Below are 20,798 nucleotides of genomic sequence, written 5' to 3' on the forward strand. Positions count from 1 at the left end.
CACTGCACTCCAGCCTGGGGGACAGAGCAAGACTCTGTCAAAAAAAAGAAAAAAAAAAAGATATCCTGGCTACTATTTGTAGGATTGACATAGTGGAGCACAAATGGATGCAAGGAGACAAGTCCAAAAGATAACTGATGTTGCAAGTTTGGAGTAGGATGGTAGTGGTTGTTCATACTTGGGGATATGTTTTAATATATATATATATATTTTTTTTTTTTTTTTTTTTTTTTTTGTTTGAGACAGAGTCTCGCTCTGTCGCCCAGGCTGGAGTGCAGTGGCCAGATCTCAGCTCACTGCAAGCTCCGCCTCCCGGGGTTTACGCCATTCTCCCGCCTCAGCCTCCCGAGTAGCTGGGACTACAGGCGCCCGCCACGTCGCCCGGCTAGTTTTTTGTATTTTTTAGTAGAGACGGGGTTTCACCGTATTAGCCAGGATGGTCTCGATCTCCTGACCTCGCGATCCGCCCGCCTCGGCCTCTCAACGTGCTGGGATTACAGGCTTGAGCCACCGTGCCCAGCCTGTTTTAATATTTTAATATGTCTTGACAGTAGCTCACAGAACTTGCTGATAGATTGGAATATGGGTTGAAAAAGAAAAAATAAGGGTGATTTTTAAACTTTCTGATTATATCTTAGACTACAAGTGTAAGACTTTGATTGTAACAATACCTGAAACTAGCCTCCTCTAAAATCCCAATTTCAAGCACCTTTTCTTAGTTAGTACCCTCAATCCAACATTTTTTCATCCTCTGAGGATTGTCAGTCTGTCATTTTTTTCCACTGTTCTTCACTCACTTGTGTCTTTTCTCCTTACCCAGGCTAGATTCCACTTGAGGTTGATTACTATAATCCCTCCTTTCCATTCATCTCTGACGAGCACCTTGTGCGCTCCCTCAGTCATACTCACCTGGCAAAACCTAACAAACTGGCTAACTCCAACTTTCTGCCTACTCTGGGTCTCCACCAAGCACTTGAACGTGCTAAGAGAAAATGACACAACCATTTTGACTACTCTACTTTAAATTTAAGACCACCAGCCCCAACCAGTTCCTCAGCAAACTCCAAGATGACTCTTTCACAGCTCCTTTTTCTTCACACCTCCAATGCTTACTACCCTCTCCTCACTCTCATTTCTTGACTTTGTTTCCTATTTCACCACGAAGTTAAAAAAAAAAACTTTATCTTTCCACCATTGCATCTGCTGTCTGCATCTGTACTGCCATATCCCTTGTATTCCAATCTGTCACAATGGATGAATCATTCCTACTTCTGTCTGTGGCCAGCATTTGTCCTGGATCTCTTTCCTTCTCATGAACTTTGCACCTGCATTTATTTCCCCTCTCTCTTCTTATATTAATCATTTTTAAAAATGTATTGGATCATTTAAGTCAGCACCCAAACACATCTTTCATCTTAAAAACAAAAACACCTTCCCCTATCCCACTTCTCAAGCTGCCTTTCTATTTCTGTGCTCCTCTTTATTCAGTGTTCCTCAGAAGGTTTTCCATACTCTCTCTCTCTCTCTATTCTTTTTACTCCTTTTTGACTCCTAAACCCTCTGTAATTAGGCTACATGCCTTCCACCCCACTGCGAAGGTGTTTATCAGAGTCACCAACTCAACATTGCCATATCTAATAGTTCTCAAATCTTTTTTAAATTATCCAATAGAATTTGATGTAAGTATTGCCTCCTTGAAATACTTTCTTCACTTGGTTTCTGGGACACAATAGAGAACCTGTTTGTGATCATCCTCCTTTTCCTGACCCTAAATGTTTGAGTGCCCCAAGGCAATACTATCTTGTCTCTATCTCTGCTGCCTTGGTGATCTCATTCAAGAGTCATCCATATATGCTGATGACTCTCAAATTTGTATCTCCAGCCCTGACCTGTCACCTAAGCTCTAGACTTAAACAATGAACTGCCACTCATCTCCTCCCCTTGGATGCGTAGTAGGTATCTCAAGTTTAACATACCTCAAACTAATATCTTGATTTTCATTCCTCCAACCTATTTCTTCTCCTCCTTTCCACATTTCAACACATGGTACCACCATTCACCCAATTGTTCATTTGTCACTACGTAGAATCTCCCCTAATAAATGAACCAGGTTCATTTTTTCCCTCTGTATTTATGGTCAAGATTTAGTAAGCACCTTACTCTATCTAGAACACACGAATAGGTAGTGCTGATAAGGAAAGATTAGAAAATAGAGACCATCTTTGAGGAATTTACAGTCTGTTGAAAGAAGAGAGATACCCAAAAAGCATGAATAATGATTTAAGCCAGATTAATTAATTAAGGTCATTTCCACATTTGATTATTTTAAGACAGTCTCCCTTGACTAGGAGTTGGTGAAGCACAGTAAATGAAAATACTTTTTTTCTGTATTTTTGCTTTTTCCGTAGGGGATCCAGGTACACCTAAACTGTTTATATTTTGCTATCTCTAAAGAAAATAGCAAAAAAAGAAAAAAGCTGTTCATTAAATAGCTTCTTAATGTGAAGGTCTTGGGCCACATATTGTGTCCTTATAAAAGATTATGTGACCCACTGTCTGTCTTCAAGAAACATGACAGTAGAGGTAAGGAGATGAAACATGACAGGTGAAATAACTAAAGATACAAGGCATAATACAGAAATCAACTTTCCTGCTGAAGAGGATGCACTGTAGACTGTTACGATCAAGAAAGGCAGAATTAAAGTACAGATGATTAACTCTGATAATAATGTAAGTGGAACCTTGGTTTCTTATTATGCCCTGTAGTAAATACCTGGTTAAATCCAACTCATGCATACCCAAAGGAAATTGGTCTATATTCTGTATTTGGGAGGTAGAAAAAAAACGTGGTAGAAATTACTGACCTAGGTTGTATTATTCTGGAGAGGCTTATAGAAGCAGTGAGTATTTGGGGGATTTGAAAAAGAAACTGGACAAGATTTGTCAAAGAAAAAATTTGTTGGAGGTAAGTATTCTAGGGGGAAATACATATGCAGTTTGGGAGTGGTATTTAACAATAACAACAAAATTTTGTTAAAAATTTGTTTTAAGAAACCAGAAACGTAGCTAACAAAATTTTTACATGATAATCTTTGTTCATAGATTCTGTACTCTAGGTACTATAGGCATATACTACATGAAATCATTTGTTACATGTTTCATTCTTCTAGAAATGGGAGATGTACTAAGTATGGTTCAATAATGGTTCACAGTAGTAAGGATTTATTGTGCAATTACTTTCTGCCTAGTATTTTGTTCTACCCAGCCAGAGACTGAAATATGGATTCCGTAAACACTTTGGATAGGTTACTCAATTTTCTGAGGTTTAGTTTCCATTTTTGTTTATAGCTGTCTCCCCTGCCTCTGATATCTCCTGATACATGGTAGGTACTTGATATAGAAAGAGAGAGAGGGAAGAAAGTCATTTGAGTGCATCAAGTAAAATTATATATACATAAAGGGTCTGGGATATAATAGGCGCACAGTAAGTTCCTATTTGACTTTGTGTCTACCCTCATTTCTTAGCACAGGGCCTAGCTTATATAATAGAAGGCACTTAATAAAAGCTACTTGAATTAATTCATTTTTCCTTCAACCAGCAAATATTCATTAAACACCTGTAATATGCTAGACACTGGGAAGAGAGCAGTAAACAAAACAAAGAAATCTCTGCCCCAGTGGAACTTGGTCTTGTGGAAGGAGGCAGACAAGTAAACAGATAATTATATGCTATGTCTAGTGGTGATAAGTGCTATGAGGAAGGTTATGGCAGAGTAAGGAGGTGGAGGTGTTACAAAAAGAGAGTGCTAAAGGTTAGTGATATAGAGTGGTCAGGGAATGTCTCCTATAAGTGACATTTCGGCAAACACCTGAGGGAAGTAAGGAGAGAGCCATGCAAGTTTCTAGAAAAAGAGTTTCTGGGCAGAAAGAGAAACAAATGCAAAAGACCTGAGGCAGGAAAGTACTTAAGAAGGTCCATGGAGGTCTGTGTGTCTGTAACAGCATAGGCAGGGAGAATAGTAGAAATGAAGTCGAAGAAGTAGCAGGAAGCCAGATTATGTGGAATCCTGTAAGGAAGTTGTAAGGACCTTGCCTTTTACTGTGAGATGAGAAGCCATGGGAACTAGAGAACTTTGAGGAGTGACATGATCTGACTTTCAAAGGATCATCCTAGCTGCTATGTAGAAAATGAATTAGAGAGTGACCAGCATGGAAGCAGAGACCACTTACGAGGCTTTGATATTAGTCCAGAGAGAAATATTGGTACCTTGGACTTGGTAATGCTGGAGGAGGTGGGGAGAAGTGGTTGGATTGTGGGTTATTTCAGAGGTGGAGCTGACATAATATGCTGATGGATGGATATTAAAGAGAGGAATCAAGGATATTTCCAAGGTTTTTGTACTAAGCACTTGGGAGAATGGACTTACCATTTAATGAGATGGAAAACTGCATGAGGAACAGGTTTGGTGGGAACTTCAAGAGTCCTATTTAGGACCTGCTAAGTTTTAGAGGTCTATAAAAGCCTGGAGGTCAGAAACAGAGTAGAATAGTGGTTACCAGGGGCTGTGGAGAAGATGGGGAGTTATTATTCAATAGATATAAAATTTCAATAATGTAAAGTTATTAAGATCAAGAGATCTGCTGTACAACATTGTACCTATAGAATGATGGTTACCAGAGGCTGGGAAGGATAGTGTGGGTGTGGGGGGAGAAGGAGGAGTGGGGATGGCTAATGGGTACAAAAATGTAGTTCAATAGAATGAATAAGATGTAGTGTTTGATAGCACAACAGGGTGGCATCAACAATAATTTGTTGTATAGTTTAAAAACAACTAAAAGTATAATTGGATTGTTTGTAACACAAAGTGTAAATGGTAGATACCCCATTTACCCTGATGTGATTATTATGCATGGTATGCCTGTATCAAAATATCTCATATACCCCATAAATATATAACCTACTATGTACCCACAACAATTTAAAAAAATTTTTTCTTTTTAAATAGTTTATTATTATTATTATCATTATTATTATCATTATTATTATTATTATTGTAGAGACAGGGTCTCGCTGTTTCCCAGGCTGGTCTCGAGCTCCTGGTTTCAAGTGATCCTCCTGCCTTGGTCTCCCAAAGTGCTGGGATTACAGTTGTGAGCTACCATGCCCAGCCAAAAATTAAAAATTAAAAAAAAAAAAACTAAAAAAAAAATTGTGTGGTACACATAAAAATTTAAGAAGGTTAGAAAAAAGAAACAAGGAATCAGTCATGGGTCCCACCAACGCTTAATTGAATCAGAATGTGCAGTCTAACAAGATCCCCAGGTGTTTGGAATGCACATTCCAGTCTAAAATCACTAGCCTGAAAAGCACTAGTTAACAGGATGACTTCAGGATACCTTAATTTGCTCTGTAATCAGTCTGTAAGTGTAAGTAAGGGGGAGGCAGTGTATTTAATATTGTGTTAGACTGAATATCCTCTATATAGATCTATCATAGATATAATTATCTTAGAAAATGAAAGTGAGTCAATTTTAATATAATTTCTGCCCTTATTTAAATCTATTAGTTTCCATAGCTCTTTGTAAAATCCTATAATTTTGATGATAAAAAAAAAAATTGGAGGTCGGGAGAAATCAACAATGGAGATATAATTTAGGGCAGGGGTCCCCAACCCCCCAACCTCAGGGCCTGGTCCATGGCCTTTTAGGAACTGGACTGCACAGCAGGAGGTGAGCAGCAGGTGAGCATTACTGCTTCAGCTCCGCCTACTGTCATATCAGCTGGGGCATTAGATTCTCATAGGAGCACAAACACTATTGCGAACTGCGCATACAAGGGATCTAGGTTGTGTGCTCCTTATGAGAATCTAACGTCTGGTCATCTGAGGTGGAACAGTTTCATGATGAAACCACCCACCAAGCCCCAGTCTGTGGAAAAATTGTCTTCCATGAAACTGGCCAAGTCTTTGGTGCCAAAAGGTTAGGGACTGCTGATTTAGGGAGTCATCAGGGTGCAGAGACTATAAAAAGCCATAAAACTGGATGAGATCACAAATTGAATGAGTAAAAATAATGAATTTGTCTAGAAACTCAACCCTTGAATATTCCAACATTAACAAAACAGGAATAGAAAAGAGAAGTGGCAAAAGAGGCTGAGACAAAGCAACCAAAGAGATAGGAGGAGAACCAGGAGAAAGGTGTGTGGGTGGATGAATGGGTAAGTGAGTGAGCAAAGTAACAGACAAACTAAGCAAGTTTCATAAGCCCTCTGGGGATCAGTCTATTTGCCATTACTTTTAATAGCAAAAACCACAATTGTTTTTGCACCAACCTAATACAAAACAGGGATGAGAGTGATGTTACTACCTCCTTTGCGGGGTTACTGTGAAGATTATAAATAATGTGTATATACCATCTATGATAGCAACTAATGCATAGAAAGTACTCAAAAATTAATAGCCATTTTTATTATAAAATTAAACAACTAGAAAACATAAGTACAGTTTTTTTAATTAAATAAAGGTTGAGTGCCCTTATCTAGAAGTCCAGAATGCTCCAAAATCTGCAACTTTTCGAACACCAACATGATGCTCAAAAGAAATGGTTATTTTGGAGCATTTCTGATTTCAGATTCTAGGATTAAGGATGCTTAATCCATATGTATCTATAACACAGATATTTCAAAATCCCCCCAAAATAGAAGTCTGAAGCACTTCTGGTACCAGGCATTCTGGATAAGATATACTCAACCTATACTGAAAATGTTGGAGGACTCAAGAGAAGGTAAAAATCAGTATGACTCAGGGTATCAGGGAAGTCTTTAAGGAAGAAAGAGAAACTTGGCCTAAACTTCAAAATGGATTTTCGTAGAGGCAAGTTGAGGCATTCCAGGTGGTGAGATGAACAAAAACTCGGAAATGCACTTGAGGATAGTGTGATGATACAATGAAGAGATGTTTCTGATCAAATGAAACCTCATCACAGGCATGAAATCACTTGAGGTCTGTTTTTTGTTGTTTAGTTTTACTTGGAAGCTAACCTTTTTTTTTTTTTGCTCCTACAATACAAACCCCAGTAGATATTACAAGACTGGCCAGTTGCATTGTACCATCTTCACTCACTCTAGTAGCCTCGATTGATGATGGGTTTTGCATTTGTGCCATCAGGTTTTACCACCGTTGAGGGATGTGACAAATCGACCTGAAGTTGGCTCAACTGTGAGAAATAAGCTGGTGCGCCTCATGACACATGTTGACCTTGGAGTCAAGCAAATTGCTGCTGAATTCCTTTTTGTCCTTTGCAAAGAGAGAGGTAGGTTAAACTCTCTTTGCCTCTGCCTTTTATCTTTCAGAGGGAATTTGAGAAATTTAATTGATAGTGTTAGTACTGGTCATTTCATTCCATTCTTTCCAAAGCTTACTGTCTGTTCTATTAGGCTAAGGAGTTAATAAAAATTAATAGCCAAAAACATTTTTTATACGCTTCCGAATTCATTGAGACATGCAAAGACAGATACATTACCAAACACACTCACGTTTAAAGTTTGCCTTCTGTATCCTTAACCCAGCCTTCATCTTAATGGGGCAGGACTTAGAGCCATTATGAAAAGTTGCTTCAGTAAGTCAGGGGTTACTATTTTAATAAGCAGGCACAGGTCTGGGTTAGTTCCTCTTTTTAATTCCTCTTGGAATTAAAGCTATAGGAGTTTTGGTTTCTTTACTAAGTTTTCCAATTAGTAGTTACTGAATGTGAGCTATATAATATACTGAATAGAAGTTTTTAAAATGCATAATACCCTTGAGACAAAGTTCAGATAGTGGTAGAGAGAAGTTTTAAAATAACTGTACTGCAATGTAATGAATACTACTGTATCAGTGTATATAAAGTGATTGTCTACTGAGATAGATCCAACAATTAAAGATATTTTCTAAAATTATATGGATTACTCTGCAAAAGGCAAGTTTTCCAAACAAGGAACTTTGATTATTCAGTTATTCTTATTTTTTCTTCTTCTACTTTGTAAGTCTGCTAGTACAAAATCCCATCTAGGCAGATCTATATTCTACTGGGGTACTTTAAAAAAGTAAGATAGATAATTTGGAGATGGAAAAGTTCACTCCTCTTAAAATCTTAAGTCAATTGTTATTCTTAAACTTCATTTCTGATGTATTTATCCAACCACTTAAGTTCACATTAAGATGGTATATTAGTAACCTAATTTGATCATTATCATAATGGTGATTATGAATTGAGAGGTATCATGTGCCTGACATTCTATGTATAATCTCATTTAATTCTCATAATGACCCTCTAAGGTAAATATTATATTTCGATTTCATAAATGAAGCAACCTGCCACCTGAGAGCCTTTCAATAACATGTGACACAGTTGCTGAGGGCAGGAGCCCAAATTTGGGTCCTGTCTTTTCTTTCTGCCATATTTCCTCTCATAATAATTATATTAGCTATTATTATAGACTGTTTAGCATCTGTTCTTTTAGACAATTTACTTCTTCTTTAATGATTTTGAAAAAAGATTGATTTAGCATCTTGGAATTAAGTGGTTAGCATAGTACCTTGCACATAGTTATCTGTAAATATTGACTGAATTGAATTGAGATCAGAAATGATCTGTTTTTTAAAGTATAATTATACATGTATATGCATAAATCCAAAATCACACATATGTGTATCTGTTCATTTTAAAAGGTTTGTCAAAATAATATGCCAAAATATTATTTATTGTTACCTCTGAGTAATAAGAGTACTGGTGATTTTTTTAGTTGTCTGTATGATTTTTCTATAATGAACATGTATTTTTTGTATACTTTTAAAAAGTTTTAAAATGGGGAAAAATAAAGTTTATTTCTCCTGTAATTACATACCTAAGTGTATATCTAAATATATAAATCTAAATAAATAATTATATATCTAAATAATTTCTAAATGTAATCACATTACCGGTGAGTGAGTGTCATAGCAAATATGGTAATTATGGTAATTGCATTTATAAGTGAATTTTGTTAACTTTTTAAATTTGAAATGATTGGTTTTGTTCCCCCTAGGATCCAATGTTTAGTTTCATAGTCCTAACTTTGAGCCCAAAGCTAACCTCCATTAGCAGATAATATATTTTTAATTTGACCTCAACAATTCTGCATTATAATCTTTTTTTTTTTTTCTTTCCCCGAGACAGAGTCTTGCTCTGTCACCCAGACTGGAGTGCAGTGGTGCAATCTCAGCTCACTGCAACCTCCGCCTCCCAGGTTCAAGCGATTCTCCTGCCTCAGCCTCCTGAGTAGCTGGGACTACAGGCATGTGCCACCATGCCTGGCTAATTTTTGGATTTTTAGTAGAGACGGGGTTTCACTATATTGGCCAGGATGGTCTCGAACTCCTGTCCTTGTGATCTGCCTATCTTGGCCTCCCAAAGTGCTGGGATTACAGATGTGAGCCACTGCACCTGGCCTATAATCATTTTTTTCCTTCCAATTTGATTATAAGTTTAGTAATGTATTCTTCTGGAATAAACAGACTCCGTTCAACAAATGTTTTTGAGCTAGACCCTGGGATTACAGAGGTATATGAGATAAACAATGTTTCTGCCCATGTATTACTTACTTTTTTTATTTAAGGGTCACAGACGCAAATGCCTACAGTACCAGGCTGGTAATAAAATAAGTCAGGTGGACTAGATGTAAGATGACAAATGAAAGTTGACACTTGGCTCACTGTTGTGGAGACAACTGGCTGGGATGGGGAGACAAAGAGACTATGGGAGATTATAAAGAGGATGTTGCTACTCTTTAGCAGCAACTGATAGTTACCATGAAGGAACATGTGGCCAGTGTTAGCAGATGTTCCATGTTTTCAGGAGAAGCTCTCTGTTTTTAAATGTTGTCAACTAGTTCACATTTAAAACCTTCTGGCCAGAAAAAAAGAAAATGTCTGAGTTTACCTTCAGCTTAAAAGTAATCAGATTTTGGAATTTGGGTTTGGAGGTAGACTATTAAAATAAAATAAAATTCAAATAACTTTTCACAATGTCTGAACTGTCTCTTATCTTAAGGATATGCCAAGTAAATTTGAAAGTGAAGGCATCTTGATCAAGGCTCAAAGGTCAGACCACTAAGTAGAGACAGACAGTAAGCAACAGTTACAATGGGTTAGGAACACAGAGACTGCATTAAGAAAGAGGGCGTGGGTGCAGGGGCTCATGCCTGAAATCCCAGCACTTTGGGAGGCCGAGGCAGGCAGATCATGAGGTCAGGAGATCGAGACCATCCTCGCCAACATGGTGAAACCCCCTCTCTACTAAAAATACAAAAATTAGGTGGACGTGGTGGTGCGTGCCTGTAATCCCAGCTACGCAGGAGGCTGAGGGGAGAATTGCTTGAACCTGGGAGGTAGAGGTTGCAGTGAGCCGAGATCGTGCCACTGCACTCCAGCCTGGTGACTGAGTGAGACTGCATCTCAAAAAAAAAAAAAAAAAAAAAAATAGTAAGGAAAAAAGAAAGAGGTAAGAGAGAAGGGACAAAATTTTATGGAAGACTAGGCACAGAAAGAACATCCAAAGGTCTTAAATACTCATCTGTGCCAGGCCCAACTGTATCCCCAGCACATAGTGGCCCACAGGTTAACTTGTACTCGTGCCATTAACTTGTTCAGTTGAGCCTTAACATAACTATTTTTATCTCCCTGCAAATTGTGTTATTTCTACTAGGGGCCTAAAAATAGGCCTTACATTGTTTAATTAAAAGAAGATGATTTGTAAAATAATCTGCCTTGGTAGGGGTTTCCCCCCACCTTTTATCATATTCATTAAATCTCAGTATGTGGTAGGCATTGTGGTGTAGGGGCTGAATTACAAAGAAAAATTAGGCTTGAACTCCCTTAGCACATAGCCCCCACACCAACCAATTTACTGTGATACCCACTTCAGTCTCAGAGGAATAGGTATCTCTTTAGCTTAATAAGGTTCAGTAGTCTCTCTTTCCTGTGGATCATTTCTCTTCCCGTGTTTGCAGAAGCCTTGCTCCATCACTTATTACCCTTTATTCTTTTGTTCTTTGAACTCGCCCTATGCTTTTCCCCATCTCTATGCATACTTATATCACTGTCCGTCACTGCTTAACATCCTGAAAAACTTAGTCCTCAACTTGCTGCAAGTCAGGCTTTCCACGACCGTTTTCCTACCCCCCAAATACCACTGAAAGTGCTCTCAATAAGGTCACAAATTACCTGATTTTCAAAAGCAATGGGTATTTTTTAGTCTTTGTCTTATTACGTCTCTCATAACAGTTAATGCTGTTGTCCACGTTCTTTGTTTCTGTGCTACCACACACTCCTAGATGTCCTTTGACCTCTCTTCTCTCTTTTCAGTCTGATTTGCTAGCTCCTGTCCTTGTCCACATTTAATTGCTGGTGTTCCCTAAAGTTATCTTCTGGTCCCCATTCTCATTTCACATTGCTCCCTGAGTAATCTCATCCTCTGCCTTGGCTTCTGTTTGCACAGATTCCCAAATCTATGTATCTTCAGCCCCAACCTTTCTTCTGAACCCTAGTCATATTTATCCACTTGCTTACTGGACCTCTCTGCCTGAGTGTCTCACTGGTACCTCAGACTCATGTCTAAAGTTGAATTTATGATCTTCATTCCCATGCCCTTCAACCTTTTCATTATCCTTCTATCACTTTCTCTGCAAACAGCACCATTGTCTGTTTAGTTCCTAAAACCAAAAACTTAGGAGTTACCGTAGATTCCTTCTTTACCTGTAGAAGTCAAAATCACCACATCTATAGATTCTACCTCCTGTTAAATATCTTTTATTTATTTCCCCCATTCTGTTCCCACACCACCATCTTAGTACAAGCCCTTAAAATTATTTTAACTATTAATAAGCTATTAAAATATCTCATGTCTCTGTTTCTAGTCAGATTTTCTTCAGTTTGTCTTCCACATGGTTAACAGAGGGATTGGTGTAAAATACAAATATAATTTTGTCATTCCCCTCATATAAAACTTTCAGTGATTCTCTGTTGCCTGCATGGTAAAATCCAAATTTTACCTCCACAGAGTCTCTGTGTAGTGTATTTTAATTCTATTCCCCTGTTATGCTCCATGCTTAATCATACTAAATTATTTATTCTTGCCTGATTATACTGCACCATTTCTTGGCATATCTCCATGGCTTGGCAGATGCTGTTCCTTTTGTTAGGAGTGCTCTTCCTCATCTTGGTTACCATGGCGAGCTTTACTTATCCTTGAAGACGAATGTAAGCATCATCTCCGTGAAGACCTTCTGGGCAGAGTTCATCATTTTCTCCTTTGTGCCATTTTTTCTTCTCTGTTGTCAATAGTTTTGACATTTGCTGTGTTGTAACTCTTTATTTGTTGAACTTATATTCTAGACACTGAGTTTCCTTTAGGTCGGAGATCATGTCCTACTCATCTTTGGATCCCCAGTGCTTAACAGATAGCAGGTGCCCCATAAATGTTTCATAACAGAGCAAATGTTTGTGCTCTCTATAAATTCAGGCTGGTGAATACAGGATCCCATTTAAAGGAGTAATTTCCGTGCACTATGATAAGTGCCCTAAGAGAGAAATGTGCCAGGTACTGTGGCAACCTGAAAGAGGGAATGCTTGGGGGGTGTGGAGGAGATCAGAGAAAGCCTTCACAGAAGAGGACAAAGAAATAGGAAGTAGTCTTGAATGTATAGAAAAGAGACTAGTTTAAGGTGTGAGGAATCTTTAGGAGACAAATTTGGAAAAGACAGCGGAGGCCAGAAAACGAGCCCTTTTAGGCCCTGTTTTGGAATTGGAGCTTAGTTTTTAAGGGAAGACATTAGAGATTTTATTCAGGAAGGTTGTAAAATCCTATTTTTACCTTACAAAGATATTTTGGGCAGTTGTGTGGAATAAGAAATGGAGGAGTGTGAGACTGGAAATAAGGACGCTAAGACGAAGCCACTAGTTGAGTCTTCTAAAAGTTACAGCATTTGACTAGAAGGAAAAGGATTTTCACAGAGAAGGGGGAATGGTCTCTGGGTAGAATCTGGTTCTTGACATTCTTTTTTCTTGGTAAAAGAGCAAAAACATATTGCTTTTATTTTAGAGTGCGGTAGAACCCACATTTGTGTAACTGTCTGTGTCATTACCAGTGCAGTTCTGACTGCACAGTGCTGCCGTGGTTGGTTTCCTCTGTTCATAGTGCCCTCTAGCATACTGTTAAAATAGTGGTGAAATATTTCTCGCAACTTTTTGACTGAATGCTGAATTGTTTCACTGAGGCAGCATTTTCATGTAACTGCATGGATAATTACTATGCAAGGAACAAATATATTTGTGCGTTTCCTTTTTATTTTAGAACCACCCAGAAAATCTTTTGTTTGCCCTAGCAGCTCACCTTAACATCCAAGTGCAGTCAGTTTTCCGTTTACTACTTTTCCAGTATAAAAAAAGATATTATATGGTGTATTTGAAAACAGACTTAAAAGTAGCTAGAAACACTGCTTCAGTGCTTCTCACTGTGAGGATTTCGTATTTCATTTGTCTCACCTTCTCTACCCCCAGTTTTTGGGTATTTTATCCTGTTAACAGAAGTTCATGTGATTTTAAAACTCTTGGCTGTACCCTTTATCTAGAAGGCAAGCTATGTCTTAAGTCACCTTTGTAACCTACACTGCCTGTCACAGAGTTAGCACATAAAGTTTGTTCCAGTGAAAGAGGAGTTGACATGATTTTCATAAAATTGCCGGGGGCTTTTACTGTTAACTGGCTTCCAGAGAGATTTTCTACATAAGAGAACAGTTGTTTAGTATTCTGTTTACTTCTGTTTAACCTATTTTGGCTTTTCATAACCTTTGCATTTTTAAACTCTTTTAATTTTTAGCCATTTCGTGTCTTTTTTTTTTTTTTTTGTTATTTTGTCTTTAAGTATATTCATTTAAACATTTATTCATATCTGAGTTTAGAGTGTCCTAATTGTAATGAGTATTTCTTTTCTGGATCCACTAAACCTCCTTGTTTGTTAAAAATAAGCTTTATCAGTAATGCTTACAATGATAGCATCACCTACTATCTGTAAGGTACTTTGTGTGGGTTTAGATCTGTGATCCTTTGCCTTCAGTGGCTTTGTGTCTGACCTGTCATTAAGAAAATGTCTGACCTTCATGAATATTAAGAATACCTATATACACTGACCACTCATTTCTTCTGCTAGTACTTTCTAAGGATTCCTTCGTTTATCTAAAGCACTACATCTTGGGGAGGCACTGATGCCAAGAGAGAGCATATCAGACTTACTCAGAGGGCTTACCCCACCCTCATTCAATAATTCTAATAGGATTCTATCCAGCACCCACTGAGGATTATTACAGACAGACCACAGTTACCAATAGATTTTTAAGATTGAAAATGACTGGTTTCAACATCATTTAATATACTCATTAGCCCATGTTTCCTTTTGCACAAATTTCACCAGTTTGCTATATTATTTGAAAGCAGGGCATCCTTTTATTTATCCCCATACCACCTATTTACAGTGTCATGAGAAGGACCCTCTAGTTCAGGTATTTGAAAATGTAACAGTCAACTCTATCCTAGAATATATTTATCCTGTCCATATCCTCCATGATTTTATACTCTGATCATATATACCCACTTTTCTTACCTATTTTCCTTTCCACCAACCCTTTCAGTTCTCCAGTCATTTTAATTAACTTTTTCTGAATCTTCTCCAGCTCTATTTTGTCTTTTTTGAGGTAAGTGATCTGAATTACAGATGTAGATTTTACTATGGCTTTATACATGGATAAGATTGTATGTTATGTCGTGTTTCCTACAGTTGCCTTTCAGATGACATTTTAACAACATTTTGTTAAAGACCTTAAGTAAATTTTCTCAGTTCTTATCTTCTGATTAAATATTGTAATGTTTACCTTGAAATTGTACCTGAAGAAAATGAAGTACTGCTAAACAAAGCTGCCAGTTATTGCTTAGTATCTTCCTTAAAGGTATTTAGAAATCACTAAAAACATTACTACAGTGCAAGTATCCCTTGCAAAAGTTGTATGTGTCTGCTCACCTTAAGAGAGACATCACCTGACCCTGTTGGCAGGATAATACTTACAGAGAACCTGAACCAAACTTTTCATTAGACTTCTTTTTAAAAAAAAAAATAATAAGATAATTCTAAAATGATAATTTTACCCACTCTTCTCAGAGAAAAAGAATGACTGTTTACTTCATTTTAGATACTTGTCATGCTTTGCATATATTAACTTGTGAGGTAGATAGTTACTATTCTATTTCTACAGATTAGAAAACTAGGATAAAACTGCAAAATATCTTACCCAAGGTCAACCAGTTAGTAATTGGTAGAGCCATTATTGAAATCCAGCCAGTCTAACTCCTGGGTCTGCCTTCTTAATGGGCTTCATGTGCCTATATATGGTTGCTGACTTTTTATTTTAAAAAAACAGTAAGTTATAGCCTATGCTATTTGCTAATATCCTTCCTTAAGTTTTCTTATTTCTTACTCCCTTTTCCTCCAATTCCAACAGAGAATGAGAGAGATTTTACATTATGTGCCATATTGCTAAAATCCCAATCTGACTTTCACTCTCTCTAGTTTCTTATCATTTCTCCAAAACTGGATTTTTAAATGGTAAGATCTGAGATCAGAAACTTAAAGCATGACCCTTACCAAAGGTCTGGCAGTCACAGAGGCCCCACTTTTGCCATAAAGTGTGTTCAGAACAGTTCTGTTTTAGTTTCTGATACCTCAAAAAAGGCTCTTAGTCCCCAGAGCCTATGGGAAAATTTGTAAGTAGTTCAGTGTAACCACTACCACATTTTGAAAATCTCTCAATTTAAAGGTTTACTGCCATAGTGTCTGTCTTCAACCTTGCTGTGTTGGTGAGTGGTTGATGATGATGGTGAAGACCCAAGGATTCCTATCTAAAACCCTATTCTGTTTTTGCAGTGGATAGTCTGCTGAAATACACTGGCTATGGGAATGCTGCAGGACTGTTGGCGGCCAGGGGCCTCTTGGCTGGAGGAAGAGGAGATAATTGGTACTCAGAGGACGAGGACACAGACACTGAAGAATACAAAAATGCAAAACCAAAGTATAGTATCAAATTTCTTTTCACCTAAGTATGGCTGTGCCTTTGAGTTGGTTATTTGCCTTTTACTTCCTTTGTCTTTCATTTTCCAAGTGTTTCTTTTCTCTTGTGGATTTGCAAGCTTTCCATTTAATGGTGTTTTTAGAGACAGTTTCATAGCTAGTGCCTTAGAGAGTGACTTCAAGTGATGGAGGAAAGCTAATAATGCAAGAAATGATATTTTCAACATGCTTATTATCTTCTCCCAAGTACTAAGAGAGCTGGTGTGTTTAGGTTGTACTGAAAAAATGTTATTGCTTACTATTTGCTTTCCTTTCCATAGGTTGAGATTTTATAAGGTATAACCAAGACCACTTATTTAAGTTGATGATTTGATGCTTAGTCTTTCTCAGAAATCTAAATGTAGGTTCTGATCCTCCCTGTTGCATAAAAGCCTTTATAAGTCAATAAAATAGTGCAACAAGACACATTAATATCAAAAGAAAAGAAGTCTGGCTTCACAGTGAATTTTAATCAAACAAACATATGGAGACTCATCTTCTAACAGATACATAAGTGCAATAAGTAGGCAAACCAGAGACTCTGTGAAGTCTTCTCTGAGTCAGTGCTTACAAATTAAAGACACTATAATTATTCTCTTTTATCCCAAGATAAACCACCTCTCCTTCCTCCTATTCCCTCTCCATCCTTTCCATCCCACTCGTAACCTCAACCCATGTAAATTCTTAGTTTCTGCTTATTAGGAGTTATTTGAGCTATGTTTTTTCTGGGTTCCATTTGAAGATTTCCATCTGAAAACTGGAAAAGCATGCCCTTTCCTTGTGACGTGGTGACATTGATATGCTGTGTTTTTTGCTGGCCATCTTCTAGAGTGTGATGTGAATCATGCAATAGGTGATCAAGGATAGACTATCTGCAAAATTAGATACTTTTCAAAAACATACATTGTGCCGTGCCTTGTTGACATGCAAGTAATGGATTGTCAGAAGGTGAAAGAAATGATCAGTTCCCAATTAGACAGGACATACATATATGGCCTGTTTCTTGGCAAATCAGATCTGAGTAGGTAATGTTACTTTTAGCATCCCTGATGCCATCAGCCTCAGTAGGATCTTACAGAGTGTGTCCTAGAAATAGAGTTTTTGGGGGGAAAGCTGACAATGACTCTAGGCACTATTTTCTTAAGACTGCCACCATTTAGAGATTATCAATTGGCTATCTCTGATAAGTATTTGAAGCTAAGATAGAATAATCTTGCTTCTTTCTTTCCCTAATTACAGAAGTCATCATTCTAAATTAGTCTTACTAGCTTTTTTTCATTCTACAAACTGTATTTCCTTATCAGTTTGATATTGATATCTCTTTATTTGAGCCATTAAAATATACCTCTTGAGAAATTTCATATTTTTAAATGAAAGTAGCAATTACATTAGGCATTTCTTACATCCCAGGATGTGTGAACACATTCAGCTATGATCTAAAACTCATGAGTACTCATAGATGGTTGATATCTTTGCATCTCAATGTGTATTGTTAATTTTGTTTAGTAGAGAACTTCTGTAATGGTAATGGTCATATATATAGCAAGCACCAGAATGCTACTATAACAGTAGGAAAATAGAATTATGTTACATTGCGGAAGTGATGTTAGATTTCAGGAAGTACCTTCTGTTGAAATCAACAGCCACATTAGTATTGTTACTGTCTTGGCTCTCTGTCATGGAAAGTTTCTGTAGTTAAGCCTTACATCCCTAATTATAATCTTCAGCCTTTGGACTTTGCTTATAATATTCATAGGAATGGTATGTTTGTGTAGTCAGAATAGTCACCATTGTGAGATTTTGTTGTGTTTCTTAAACACTGCTCATTATAAGTATAAATGTGTGTTTTTCAAGTAGCATCACATCTCCCCCCTTCTGATAGATTCGCATCTGTTTTTCTCCTAAATTTTCCTTCTTTAAAGTGAAAAAGTGTGGTGAGATATTTAATGTTACTTTAAAATATTTGTTCAAATGATCTCTATGGAAGTGGTGGTAAACAAAGTTCTTTGCAAGCAGGAGTGCCCTTTGCACTCTGTGGAGCGATCCACAGAGCTCAAAGAACTTGTTTCCTAAAACCTGTTGTAAAAAATTTTTTACCAATCAAACTTATAAAATCAGCATCTGAAAGGATTGCTTACTCCCCTACCCCTGAATACCATTCACCAGTCAGAGTTCCCAAGATCTCAGTCTGCTTTTCTTGTGATGCATTTATTCACAACAGTTGCTACTATTGGCAGAAGCAGAGAACTTACTCTTCATCCAGTTGTCTCTAGTCCCATTGTCAAAACTTTAAGTGGATTCTGATTAATGCACCAAGGTAACCTGTAATCCTTTACTGGAATCTGAAACCAAGAATTGTCTGGAGCTTACATTCAGGCTATGGTAGACAGTTAATATCACAACAAAGCCTTTTGTGTCAAAATAAATGTATTTAATGGACTGGAAATGGCTTTCTGCAATTAGCACACTTAGAGAAAATACACTCATAGAATTGAGTTACATGCCACATAAATTTTTGATGTATGTCTAGCCAGGTTTGTTGAAAGTTTTCGGATAAACTTTAGTCCTGTGTCAAAGGGAAACCAAACTTCTAAATTCTAACTTTTATACCTGTTTCTTTTATGCCTCTGAGAATGGAGGTCCCTTGACTGTAAAGGTGATATAACTGGCTGGTATGGTTTGTACATTATTCTAGATATCAATTGAAAGATGTGTGTCTAATGACATTTGTCTCCTTTTAGATGACTGGCTTTCACAGGGTGCATAGGCAAATCATCTAGAGGCCCAAAGAGGTGCCTTTAAAAGACTGCTTTGTGGAGGGATAGGAGGAACAGATGGCCAAAAGTGAACAGAACCCTGGGGAAACTCCTTGCACACTTAACACACCACACTAGTTCATAATCAGATCCAAAAGCTTAAAATCATTGTACTAATAAACTCAGGGGTGTTTCCTTCTTAACCATATTTTTCTCAGCTCTAGCTATGCCACCAGCTGTATAAACAGTTTCTTCAACACAAGGCAAGATACTTTTTCTTTTATTTGTCAAGATTTTGCTATGCTGCTTCATTCAAGGCTTTTTATAGTTGTTGCGTTATATTGGGCTTTATAAATTTCTTTATTTTTAATATTAAATATTTATTGAAGTAAGTGACCCAGAAACCGGGACATGAAGGTTTTTCTCTTTGCCCATTTTGGGCTGTGATGACATATTTATGTAAAATAGCATTTCTAGGAACTAGAACCTATTACTGTAAGCAGTCATAGAACGTATCTAAATTCAGAGTTCTAAAAGACCAGAGGTAAAAGAGGCCAGTGTATTAGCTTAACTACAGTATTGAGCTTTACTCCAGTGTTTATTTGCTATAGATTCACAATTGTCAGTTTTCTATATCCTTTATGTCAAGGTTATTACTCTTAAACAGCCTTTCATGGGAAATATTTAAAAAGGACTATAATTTTAAAAGGCATTTTGAGGCCTTTTTTGTTTTATTGCCTAGATATTTGGTATTCCTGTATGTATGTATATTCAGTATGTATATATTTATGTGGCTAATACATGGTAGATACATAGTAAATATCAGTTAAGTAAATGAAAGAATGACACCATATTACACTTTGTAATGTAATGCAAAAACCTGAATTAGGATGTGCTTTCATAATTTACCCTACTTCTTTTATGTAGAATCAGTGTGTTATTTATATGATAATTCTCAAATTACTGGAGACATTTTGAGAAACTGGTATCTCTTCAAAATATATCTGAATTTAAAGCAAACACCACAAAACCACCTATTTGTTGCATGTTTTTTTAAATGAAGATTACACGTGCGTCTCCATAGTAAGGATTTGACTGAATAGAGTAACTTACCTCCTGGATCATCCGAGGCCTTCTGTGTTGCCTATTTCTCCACAAGTGGCTCACTAGTGCTAGTAACAATAGCTGGTATTTATTGAGTGCTTAACATGTGCCAGGCACTTTTCTAAGAACTAGACAAATATTATATAATCTTCACAACAATCCTTTGAGGTAGAATTAGTCTCATTTTATAGATGAGAAAACTAAAGGCAATGAATCGAGTAATTTGTCTAGGGCAAACAGTTCATAAGTGATCAGGCGGCCTGACTCTAGAGCTTGCGGTTTTTGGGAATTTTGTTGTTTTTTGAGGTAGGCAAAGCAAGTTTTATTGTGCTCTTCACTCTGCCTTTTTGCTTTGGGGATACAATATGTAACATCAGATTTACCATTTTAGTCAGTTTTAAGTGAACAAATTTGTAGCATTAAGTACATTTACACTGTTGTGCAACCATCACCACTATCTCTCTTCAGAAGTTTTTCCTTGTCCCCAATGAAACTCTGTACACATTCCCCTCCTTCTTGCTCCTGGTAACCACCATTTTACTTTCTGTCTCTATGGAATCTAAGAATGTCTATAAATGGAATCATATACAATATTTCTCCTTTTGTGACTGGCTAGTGTCACTTAGAATAATGTGTTTAAGATTTGTTCATGTTGTGGCACATGTCAAAGTTTCAGCTGAATAATATTCCATCATATGTATATACATTATATATACACCTTTTGGTTGTTGTGAATAATGCTGGTGAACATGTGTCTACCAATATCTG

General features: G+C 37.1%; 1 protein-coding gene across 1 annotated transcript in view; it reads left to right on the forward strand.

Annotated features, from left to right (window-relative positions):
- The window catches only part of RIC8B (RIC8 guanine nucleotide exchange factor B), a 122,376-nt gene that overhangs the window by 77,077 nt on the left and 24,501 nt on the right, over window positions 1–20,798 (forward strand). Inside the window, exons 5-6 of the mRNA XM_026454622.1 lie at window positions 7,167–7,311; window positions 15,988–16,132. Coding sequence (XP_026310407.1) covers window positions 7,167–7,311; window positions 15,988–16,132 — 290 coding nt within the window. The remainder of the gene's footprint in view (window positions 1–7,166; window positions 7,312–15,987; window positions 16,133–20,798) is intronic.

The sequence above is a fragment of the Piliocolobus tephrosceles genome, chromosome 10 (genome assembly GCF_002776525.5).
Source record: "Piliocolobus tephrosceles isolate RC106 chromosome 10, ASM277652v3, whole genome shotgun sequence".
Lineage (NCBI taxonomy): Eukaryota > Metazoa > Chordata > Mammalia > Primates > Cercopithecidae > Piliocolobus > Piliocolobus tephrosceles.